This window comes from Rhea americana, unplaced genomic scaffold, assembly GCF_003343005.1.
Source record: "Rhea americana isolate MKP2758 unplaced genomic scaffold, rheAme1 scaffold_54, whole genome shotgun sequence".
Classification (NCBI taxonomy): domain Eukaryota; kingdom Metazoa; phylum Chordata; class Aves; order Rheiformes; family Rheidae; genus Rhea; species Rhea americana.
Window position 1 is genome coordinate 499,933 of NW_028186690.1, and position 12,330 is coordinate 512,262.

The 12,330-nt window shown below is 34.9% G+C and overlaps 1 protein-coding gene across 1 annotated transcript in view; it reads left to right on the forward strand.

The window, feature by feature from the left end:
• Positions 1–12,330, forward strand: part of ADAMTS20 (ADAM metallopeptidase with thrombospondin type 1 motif 20) — a 116,084-nt gene that overhangs the window by 47,722 nt on the left and 56,032 nt on the right. The window contains exons 12-16 of the mRNA XM_085318544.1: positions 5,031–5,176; positions 5,544–5,725; positions 5,883–6,019; positions 7,208–7,325; positions 11,051–11,146. Of these exons, the coding sequence (XP_085174670.1) occupies positions 5,031–5,176; positions 5,544–5,725; positions 5,883–6,019; positions 7,208–7,325; positions 11,051–11,146 (679 nt within the window). The remainder of the gene's footprint in view (positions 1–5,030; positions 5,177–5,543; positions 5,726–5,882; positions 6,020–7,207; positions 7,326–11,050; positions 11,147–12,330) is intronic.

Genomic DNA, 12,330 nt, shown 5'->3' on the forward strand with positions numbered 1-12,330 from the left:
TTAACCTGAAAGAACAATTTGTTCTGTGTATGTGTATRTATACATGTAAAGTAGGTTTAAAAAAATYTCATGGATTTTAACACAGAGTTGGGTCATATGACTAATAGTAGGGGAATATGTTAACCATTTAGGAAGCAGCAGATGATCTTTTGAAAGTAAAAACTGAGTAAAATATACTTGCGAGCTCAAACCAAGACTTTTTGCTATAAACTAGGATTTATGTCAGATGTTTTTCCGATGACACATGATTTCAGAAAATAAAGTTTTCTATGGGAATACTTCAAGGCAGAAATAAAGTATGTAGACTTCTCACACACAAAAAAAGAAAACATTGAAAAATTAATTAAAATATTTTGAAGATAATTCATGTCGTCTGAATGATAGATGTAGACTGCTCTGAGAATTCATACTACAGAGATAGAGACTTGAGATGCTGTAGGTGCAACTTCAGTTAGATATTTCTTCAGAMTCCATTTCTTCTGTCCAGAATAGTCATTTTATTAATCTATTTTCACAGTTATTTCATGCTGTAGTCCCCATTTCTCCTGGTCTTTTTTCTCTCAGCCCAGCTTTCTTGGTTCCGCACTCCACCTTATCTCAGAAAGATATGCAAGGCGAGACACGGCAAGGCTGTGTTGTGTTTGTGTTTGTGTTGTAGGAAAAAGCAGAAGAGCAGACATAGACTTAATATGCAGCAAAAGGATTTTTTACATCCATCTGCAGCAGCTGATGCAGAGAGAGTCTGTAGTAGCTCGTCCATTTGAAAAGCCTGAATGGGAACACCCCATAGAGACAGAAATGATAGCTTGAGATGTGAATATTTGCATTCATCTAAGTGGGTGTTGTTATTCTCATTCCTTGCTCACTTTTTTACATGCTGAATGTACGTAACTTCTAAGATTCATACTCTCTTCATGTCTGTACTCAGCCTTAGCTACAGATCAGTTGCTGTAGAGTGAACTGGTCTTCTTCTGCCTTTACTGTTTGTCTGTTTCATGGCASCAAATAAACCCATTCTGCCTGCCCACATTCAGTCCACTATAGCTTTCTCTTTCTCTGCTATTCCTCTGTGCTATTTGCTGTAGTATTCACTGGCCCATATTCTTAGGCCCTTGTCTGGGTATCAGGAATGAAGAAATGATATCATAAGACAAAAGAAATCAGAGCAATATAGCTGGGTATTTGGAAGGCAAAATACAGGCCCATATATCCACTCCTRCAGGCCTTTATCCTTTTCATTTCTTTCACATACTTCTTTCATATACTCTTCTCTATTCAGTCATCTCCTTTCCTTTTTAGAAGCAGTTACCAGCAACATCCTTGGAAAGATGTGGGTGTCTGGAAACAAATGGACTGTTTTTTTTGTGACTTCTGTCTTCTGCAAGGCTACACAGGGCTCCAAATCATCAAGCTATGCCCTTTTTAATTTGTCCTATTGGCCTTTGAGGGTCAGTGTCTCAGTCTTTGCCTCAAGGTCTCCAAAAACATATACWTATCTGACATATCTGGAGAATGTGAAGAATAAGGGTTAATTTGGAGTCAGTCCTTTTCCTGCCCAGAGTGRTATCAGGTTGTGTAAGAAATACCTAATTTCAGAAGAGCTCCAGTWCTGCTGTACATGCATCTATCACTTTGATTCAGTCCAAGTTCACCATAACTTGGCAGTTAACACTTTAATAATTTCTTCCAGAATTACTTCCCTGGAAAATTAGCAAGTACAAAAAGCTATGATACATGTTGGAGGTACCTGAAATCAGTTTATCAAAGCCATAGTTTGATCCATACATGCAAGTCAAATTGCTTATTATAAACAGGTGATTAGGGGATATGAATTTGTGCACCTTCAGAACCATTGATCCCAACTTTGAATCATTAACTCTCCTTTTCRTATAATTAGATAAAATAATTACGTGTGGATTTGGGTCACACTTGCTGTCTTTTTGACAGAAAAGGTCACTTAGTGACCTTAGCTAGAGCAGAGTTGCAACTTGTTGTAATCAGTGTGTTTGGAATAATAAGTGATACCCATTTTACGTGATGCATACATTATATTTGCCTTTACAAATATAAGGGAAAAAACCTTATTTGATTATTATACTTGGGTTTATGGGAGTTCTGTGTATCACAGTRTTCTCAGCAAGGCATGATTTGAATCAAGAAAGCACAAAGGAACATCTGGAATGCGGATGGTGCCTGAGTTCTACTGTGACTTCATTATGTTGCTTCTGTAGGAATGCAGCAAATAATAGCTGAAACAAGTTTGTTGATAAGCTATTAAAATCCTGGATGTGAACATGTGCTTAGCATTTTTATGGATGAAAATAGTGCTGTTGTAGTTATAAAATTTCATTGTACAACTCTCTCTTCCTGAAACCTTCCTTCAAGTTATTGAAACGATTTTTGTGAATGGAAGAAGAGCACAAATTCTAGGTCCTAGTTCCTATTTGAATGCAGTATTAATTTTGTGAAGAGGGATTTAGAATCTTCAGCTGATTGTATTTATGGATTTCCTCAAATGCTAATGATAATTCTTAGAAATGTAGGATCTTAATATTTCCTTGTATTTAGATTACACTTTGAGATAATGCAGCCATATTTTTTTTACCTCTTAAAGGTATTAGAAGGTTGAGATAGAGAAGTACCCTGAGTGCATCTGATAAAAAGTGATCAAAACAAACAGTAAACACTGCAGTGTGAAAACGATACAATGTACAACGCAGATACCCAGTGAAATAATGGTGTCTTTTCACTGTTAAGTTACAGCATTACTCTTAWCAAACAACAGATGATCTGGTCAATTTGCTAAATCATTTCAATGGKTTTGTGACAAAGTAGATCTAGTTTTTATTTTGTATTTGCTTTAGGCCAAAATTTGCCTTGAATGGTCATATTTTCAGCTGAAGGAAGATATTCAGAGTTTAAAAGATACAGTTGATATGGAACAATCAATGTGACGAAGAACACAAGTAGGTTATTCTGTCACTAAACTGGATTAAGACTTCTKGCAGATTCAGAATGAATCTCATTATATCACAAAATCCTATTTTGAGAGCAAAATGATTGTTGATATATGAGCATAGATATCAGTATAATAACAAATACTCATTTAAAAATGCTTTAGGAATTATTTTATAGAAGAACATGTGGGCAACACTAGGCCCAGGAATTACATGCCACTTACTCAAGTATATTCAGAAAGATTGTGTGCATCATTTCTTTTCTTTGTGTTCAGCGGAAGATATGTTAATTAATAGTTCCTATAATAAATTTGTAAACCTATAATGAAAATTTTTCTAATGAGAATTTCTATGCAACATTTTAATTAGTTTAAATATGGAAAGATGGATGGTATCCTTAGATTATTTTATCTTCTGTGTATTAGAGGTCCTTAGATTGTTTTCTGTGCCAGATTAGTTAGACGGAAGTGTTTTAGACCTCAGGCTGATAGTAAGCTGTTCTGTGCCACAGAGAGCAGCAAAGGCAAAGCGTAAGTGCTCAGAAATAATAAGCAGTTGACTTGATATGATCTGTTCTGATGATTCTAGCAACTGAACCGTGTACGTAAGCCACTCCGTCAATATGACTCAGAGAATTCCCTCCTGACAGCAAATCTGATTACCAGTTTAATCCTGAGTTTGCAAACAGCCATATAAAATAGAAAATTCTCTGTGTTGCGTATGAGCACTGACCCCATGTAGGCCATCCCGCCCAGTGGCTTATCTCTAGATGTGTGTGTCTTTGATGCTTCAAAAGGCGGCTGCTAGAGTCGAGGACAATATCAAGAACACATTCTTATAGATCGAAGTTAGCAGGAGTGATAATGTAGACATTTTCTAGTCTCTTGTAAATAGTCTATTCTAGTATGTAAACTATTCTGATATATTATAATCAAATATATCACTTGGGATTTTTTAAAGCATGCAAGTGAATTAGAATTCCAACTGTCATAAGTCATCAGTAGGATTAGTGCTTGTAATTCCTGCAGATTCTTTGGAAAAAGTCACACATGCACCAATCATGAGATTCTCATTTAGACTCTAGTCATTTATTTTTTGGGTAACTGCTCAAGTGGATAAATATGTGCAGAGCTGGAGGCTTAGATAGAAAATACTGAGAAATAGGAAGTTCATTACTGCATTTTCTGGAAAGTTCTTAAAATTATGACTTTGGCTAACAGATAAAGAGTGGTGAAGTTTCGTAAGTCACATGACCACAATAGAATATGTAACAGAGTGGCAATCTTTGTTTTCTTGATAATGTAAATCCCAGCAGGTGAAATGAAAATTGTATCTTTCTGACATCTTTATTTAGTTGAAAACYTGCAAGTCTTCAGCAGAAATCAAATCTGAGGTGACACATGGACATTGCAATATAGTATCTTGATCTGAGAATTACTGTTTCTTTACATAGTAATTAAGTTTTAATAGTAAAATTATTCTAGTAGGAATACTTTTATAGCTGTCTGTAGGAGTCTGTAGAAGTATGATCTGAAGAAGATCTAAAATGTCTGAAAATTTGTCTGCTTTTTCCAAGCAATTCCTGTAACTTTTTTAGCTTTCATAGCTAGAAAAGATCAGCTTTAGCTGTAGCTATTCATTTACTTAAAACACCTTGAATTTATTGATGGTTTGTTATTATACATTTTGGGTTCTTTACCAGCATGAATTAATAAAACTGGAAGGTTCTCCTGCATACAAGACTACTGTAATCTAATTTTGAAGTTTGTGCATGAGAATATATCAGGAATTTAAGATCCAAATTTTGAGGTGCTCATATAGGCATTCGAATAAAGRGGCAAGATCTAAAGAAATATTCAGTATTCAGTAGCTTACACAGAGAACAATGAATTCTAGGCAGCATTTTTAAAAATACGGCCACTGCATAAGATGCCTTAAAGAAATTTGCAYGTTTTATAAAATCTCCTGATCCTGGTTAAGAGTACTGAGCTCTTAAATGTTATTCTTTATTGCCTAATGTACAGTAACCTTTTAATTGATTTACATGTTTTATTTTGTTTCCCAACTGTGCAGCACTGCCGCCATGGAATTTGTGTGAGCAGAGAAATGGAGGCACGTCCTGTAGATGGAGAATGGGGACCTTGGGGACCTTACAGCTCATGTTCAAGAACCTGTGGAGGTGGAATTAAGAGTACCACCAGGCTATGTAATAGACCAGAGTATGTTTTCAATTGTTGTATTTTATGCTAGTGTAAGAAAACTAAAAATTGATTTTACAGATTGCTACCTTTTTATTCTATTTTATATTTAATGTAATAGACGTTAATTGTCTGATTCCTATCCCCTCTCCTAGTGGTAGCAATTAACATTCACTTTTTATTTTCTTTGCATGGGTATAAATGTATGCACAGTATAATGGAAATGAGAAGGGGTATGTAAATGTATGTGTGAACAGTCAATAAAAGACTGTGAAAAAATGTGTGAGAGTTTCTCCTTTATATCAGTGGCTCAAGCCACTTCCCACTGAAAAAACAGCAAATTTAGATACTTGAGAGATAGTGTTTTACATTTAATTATTTTTGTTAGACCAAGAAATGGAGGAAAGTACTGTGTTGGCCGCAGGATGAAATTTCGATCATGTAATACTGATTCCTGTCCAAAGGGCAAAAAAGATTTCCGGGAACAACAGTGCTCTGAATTTGATGGCAAACATTTTAACATCAATGGTCTTACCTCTGCTGTTCGCTGGCTTCCAAAATACAGTGGTAGTAAGTAATTATAAACTTTGTTAATTAATGAAATACAAATGTTACTTTACTTTGCTGTATACATACATTTTCTGTATAAATATATTTGTKTAAATATGTATGTTACTTTACTCTATCCTAAAACAGACAAAAAAAAAATGTTGGATTTTCTTTCCAGTTTCTATGAAAGATCGCTGTAAACTTTTTTGCCGAGTTTCTGGAACAACTTCCTATTACCAGCTGAAGGACAGAGTTGCTGATGGTACTCCCTGTGGAGCAGAAACCAATGAYCTTTGTGTTCAAGGCTTATGCAGGGTATTTAAATCTAAACTTATTAATTACTAAAATCAATATAAGAGATGGTAAAACAGATAATAAAGATACATCCAACCAACCATTACTGAAAATCTGTAAATCAAGATGTTTTGAATTTATTTAAGTAAATTTTGATCCCTACCAAATTAAAGATCTGGAGATGGAGGAGATTAAGCGATAAACATATCGCTTGAATCTGAAAACCCACAGAACTTTCTCATTAAGCCTGGTGTGGGGGAAAGTTAATTCTATTGATATGAGCAGAGAGAAACTGATACAAAATTGGTGTAAAGGGAGCAACAAAACACGCTGTGTGTTCATTACCATTGTATTTCAGCTACAAAAGAAGTAAAAAGGTAGAAAATCCAAGGATGTATAGCTTACATATTTATGATTTCATTGCGAAATCATCAGGAACTAATGATTGGAAGGGATCATTTCATTATTCTTTGCTGAATAGAAGTTATGGAAGTGCCACAAGATTATATCAGGAGAGGCAAGCTCATGTATTCTGAAAATTCAAGACTTTCTGTGCATTTTAGGTAGTTCTGCTGATTGGAGTGAAATTGTCTAACTTAAAGCTGAAGAGAAAATGTAGCTTTTTTATAGGATTGAATCAATAGCAAAGAGGAAATGCCAGAGAACAGGCCTGTGTATGATAAGAAAAAAAAGGAAAGGAAGTATAAAGTATAAAGATAGTATAAATAAAGTATAAATATATATAAAGATATATAAATGAAAGAAGTGTTCTTGTGCGAGTTTAACTGCAGTCTGCATGTATACCTTTGTTTATTTTGCAGTAATGTCAGACTTTAAAAGAAATCGTGACCATGTGAACATGCTTACTGATTTTAGAATTCTAAGACTTTTAAAATAAATATGCCTTAAAGTTTTTGCACTATGTTCAATATTCTATACAAATCTTTATATAATGTTAAATGTATTCTTATAGAGTTCTTGACATAAGTGCAAGTGCATTGAGTTTTCTTAGTACAACAGAACTATTGTGTTTTACATCACAGCACCCAAAAACATAAAAGGCTTTTCATGAATTCCCAAGGAGCTGGAAATAGTTCTCTGATATATACAGTGAATAAAAATGTTTTTTTGGGGGTGGGAAACTTACAGTTTTAGTTTCTGTTGTTTTTCATTGGACTGCATGACACAGGCCTATTTTATTTCTTGTAGCAAGCTGGCTGTGATCACGTTTTGAATTCCAAGGCAAGGAGAGACAAATGTGGAATTTGTGGTGGTGATAATTCTTCATGTAAGACTCTTGCAGGTACTTTCAACAGTGCTCGTTATGGTATGTCTTTTTTAAAAAATATTAATGTACATTTCAGTTTGATTTAGCAAATATATTTTGTCTTTGTGGAAGTGTGATTTCAGTGCATGTTGTTTAGGGCCTCTGCCAGCAAAAAATATTTCTCACTTTGAGTCACACATGCCCTTTCAAGGATGCAAAGACAAGTGCTGACACACTGCCTGATTCAAGGAGAAAAGGTTCATCTCCTCTAAGGCCAAAACGAAAGACATGAAACAAAGATATGATGAGGAATTGCAGAAGTACTTTAAGGGGACTGACTTCCTGCTTTGCACTTTGTGGTATTTCTTGAGTGGAACTATCCGGCGCCACCTTTTGGTTAATAAGGAGATAGTGAGAGGTCTGTGGTCTGAGCAGCTGGTGAGCTTGCTTTCTTCATATAGTGAAAAAGATGTGATATGTGAGCCTTCTCTTTCAACAGATTATGGGCAGGAACATTAAAGTTCTTTCCTCTTCATTGATTGAAACTGTCATACTTTCTATTTTATTGATTTGATTTTCTCTAACAGCTACTGGTAGCTCTTATTTCCCTATATAGCCCAGTCTGGGAAGTATGAGGAGACTGTTGTGTGTGGCTAGCAGTGCAGTTTAATAGAGCATACAACATAAGGGCAGAAGATTCTAGTTAATACAGGATTCCCCAATGCCACTTTATGTCGCCTTATTAGTTGAAAGAGATTATAGGCAAAGGGAAAATAACAGCTAGAGAGTTGCTGGATACCATCTTCATAGGACAAATGAATTGCTGGTCAAAGAGGACAGGATGCTCTATATCCTGTTGGATTTTTTTTTCCTGTCTTTTTTTTCCTGGCAGAGGGCTTGTGCCAGCAAAAAGTACTGAAATACTTCAAGGTGGCGTTCTACTTGTGTCTATACTGAGATATTGAAGGCACTGTTGTATTAAAAACTGAATTTCTGAATGTGTGCTCAAAATAGTAAAGGAAAAGAATGTAATATTTTGATCAGTCTGAATAAAGGACTATGAATGTTTTTATTTTTCACTATTATGAAGGATCTTTTAATTTACGCGTAGCACAGGAATTACATTATAAAATTACATTATAAAAAATACATCCTATCTACTAATTTTACATTATAATGTAAATTATGAAAAATGGAAGTTACAGTATATATTTTCCTTTTCTACAGAGAGTGAAAAGAGATAGTCTGCTTTGAAAGCTACTATTTTGTTTATTCTCCTGTGTACTCTAACTGACATAATGTAGGACTATGTATTTTGAGGGAATAACACAATTAGGATGTCATATTTATATTTGGGAAGCTAGATGACTGCATGGTGGAGATTAAGATAAAGCAGTTAGTTATCTTAGTGGAGACTGAGATAAAGCAGTTTCCCAACTAATTGCCAGGGATGTGACTGAGTATCYTGTATTCTTTGCATAAGGCTCTTGGTGGAACAACTTCTGGGTGTCCAATTATTTTGGCCCCTCTTTACAATGCAGTGCAAGAGGACTCATTATTCTTTGTCTTAAGAAGCTTCTGTCTTCTTAAAAATCGCTGTATTATGTTATACTGGCAAAATTTTCCTAATCATTTGGATGATTATCAAAAAATCATTTGGATGATTATCAAAAACCATTCGGATTATTTCTGTGACTTTGCTGTTTTTGCACAAGGCCTACATCAGGATAAAATTGAATATGAAGAAAAGTAAAAAGTTATAATTAGGATTAAGGAAACACCTTGAGGTTATTATTTAGTTTTGTGTTTAGTTTTATCATTTAAATTAYGTTTGGATTATTTGAATTATAGCATATAAAATGTGATACTAGATTATAACTCTGGACAGGATGCTAAAACATATGAGCTCCCTCAGATGTGTTCAGACAGCAGTGCAGCAATGCATACAAGACGCTGTAGCTAGCTGACCACTAAAACTTCTAAGAAATGGAGAACTGGGCCCATGGGAGATTCAGGACATTCCTAGCCTAATGATTGAAAACATTCTCTGAGGAAGTGTTCTTTCCCAGAGACTTTCCAGGACTGAGTTAGGCATCACAAGATAAGAATGTTAAGCTTTGTGCACTTGACCTTTTTATTTTTCACTCACCTTTTCGTATTCACACAAGCCATTTTACTAGGGCAGAATGTGGAATTAGGCAAGAGTAGCATGTGGTATCGCTGGTATATTCTTGCAGGCATAGAGTTACAATATTGTCCTTATGTATTTAAATAGTAAGTGGAAATCAACAGAAATGCCAGTTTACTTGGCTCCCAGTTTAGGAAACAATAATATAATTATGTGTACTTATTATGTTGGCTATTATTACTGCCTTTCAAGCTAGAGTAGCTGAGGATATCCTGAAAAAAAGGTCTTTCTTAGTACCTTAGTACATGATCTAGCATGCTGTTTATTCTAGACGATATGCTATGCAGTTTTGTTTATCATTTCCTCCCATATTTTGTCGTCTTTACTACAAGCTCTTCAGTGTGTAAGATGAGGGGCTTTTTTGTGTGTGTTTGGGGTTTTTTTCCCTGTAGGTTGGAAGGTTGACCAAATGATGTGTATTTATCCAGAGCACACAGTCAGTTTGGAATTGCAGTGCTGCCCCCAGCTGGTAAATGTGAACAACCTGTCATTAGATTTAAATGCACTTTCTAAGTGTGTGGGAGAGGGTTTTTAGACTAAAAGCACTGGGCAGTTAGTGTGCTATGAAATTAAAAAGGAGATTGCTCTCTAATTTGTCACCCACAGAGATGAGCTAACTCAGCAAAATTAAATCCTGACAAGACCATGTTAAATACAGAAAAACAAATGGAAAAGTTAACAAAGATTATACTATGCTTCAAGTTATGTATTTATGTTTATTGTTTGTGTCATACATTTGTCATACTCAGTTTTTCTTAGACTTAGGAATCCGGGATGTATAAGTAGCATCTGTGAGAAACAGATTTTTTTTTACCTATGCTTGTGAGTAGAGTGACAGTTTTTCTAAAAAGTAGATCTTGATGCAGATTATTATGTTACCTCAGGACAAGGCTACCCTAATAGCAGTAGAGGGGTTGCAGGAAAGGATGACTCATTTGTGAAGCATGTGTATTTGAAGGGAGCACACTAGGCTAAAATTTAGAGTAGTAGAATGTGGATCAAGCATAACTGATTTATCTTATAGACCTACTTATGTGTGTGGCYTGCAGCTCTGCAATCATTGAATGCTTAGAGCTTGTTCTTTAGAGTATTGTCATGCAATACTTTCTGTAAAATAGGGARGAGCTAACCCGATTGTATGAAGAGGGAGCTGAGGTACTGTAGGTTAAGTGACTTACAGAGARTTGTATACAGGCTTTGTGGTTAAACTGTGAACAGCCACCACGTTTTMTCGGTCACACTAGACTGTTCTCTACAGTAGTCCTGCTCTTCAGAGATTTTTCTGAAAGTTATAGATAAAGAACAGAATTCACATTTCTAAAAACAAGAATGAATTTTAACTATCTCTTGAGTTATGAAACTAAAAGTTCAGTTCAACTGACTTAAAAAAAAAAACAAGGACAAGGAAATTTAATGTATGTAAAGATATTTACATTTCCTTTCTAACACATGAGGGCATTCAGCAGTGTTGTCACTGGTGCATTATAGGGTTGTTTTTGTTTGAATAAAACTAGTTAAATATAGATTCAGAAGGTTCATATTTACTCATACATGACTATTTTTATGTATAATTAATTTATGAATATTTACATTGCAGGTTACAATGTTGTAGTGAATATTCCCAAAGGCGCAACAAACATTGATATTCGGCAGCACAGCTACTCAGGGAAACCAGAAGATGACAACTACCTTGGTAACAGCATCCTATGTACAGCACTCATAGATGGTTTGTGTGTGTTTGCCAGAGATCTGCTCTAGACTTATGTTATCAAAAGTCTGATAAAGTCTTTAGAGCAAATATGAAATTACATGGTATCATCATTTGTCTGATTTTCTCTGTAGATATTAACAGTGTTAGTAAAAAAAATGAGAGACATATTGTTAGATTTCCTAAATGTGTTCATTTGTCAGAGAACAGGAATTACAGTTTTGTCAGTTTTTGAGTTTTTTGTGGCCACGTTTATTGAAACACCACGTGTGAACTAAGGAATAATGTAGGTATTTGTGTTTTTAATTTTGGAAGCATACAGTTTATTTATGAATGAATCTGTCAAGACCAATGAAGTGGTCTACGAACTTCAGCAAACTTATCAGTCATCTCCCATTTCTCTCTTCTGTCATGTCTGAGCTTCTGTTTATCTTTGAATTTAATATGGAATAAAAATGTACAGGAAAAAAAGCTTGGATTGTATAAATACTGTAGTAAAACAACTGAAATGACTAGTGCAAAATCAAAGCTRCCTAGTGGGTAACTTGTGTATTTCCAGAACTCTAAATTCAACAAAATCTAAGATCATTAAAGCCAAGGAGTAAAATTACCATGTTTACAAACAGCACCTTACTTCTGTTTCATCCCTAGAAGGACCAGTAGCCACTGCGAATTGTGTGTGTGCACTCACACTGAAATCACTATGCTAAGTACAACTATACAGAACACTGAAGGGAATAGTTTGAATCTTTTGGTAGAATTATGATTATGATACAAAAGAGTTCTGGATGCCATACCTCCATCCATATAAGTTACATCTGTATTGGTTCACGGTGGAAATTGTCATGAATTGGATAAGATATATCTATGGTCTGGAGATTTTGTAATAAATTAATGAAATACAGTATTTAATGGCAGCTTCTAAAAACATTGTATAAAGGAAAAATACTGYTTCAATGAGCTATACTAAATGTCTGGGAAGGAATTGGTCCATTGCGGTAACATTTATAAATAGCCAAGTTTATGTATAGTCAATTATATATAGTCAAGTTTAGTTTTACCAAGGGAGAAGCACTRAATTCTGTCCTGAAGTGGAGGATTGTCCAATGTCTTGAATCATGTGCTCTATCTGAAGAGACAGAGCTCAATTATCTTTGTGAAGAATAATA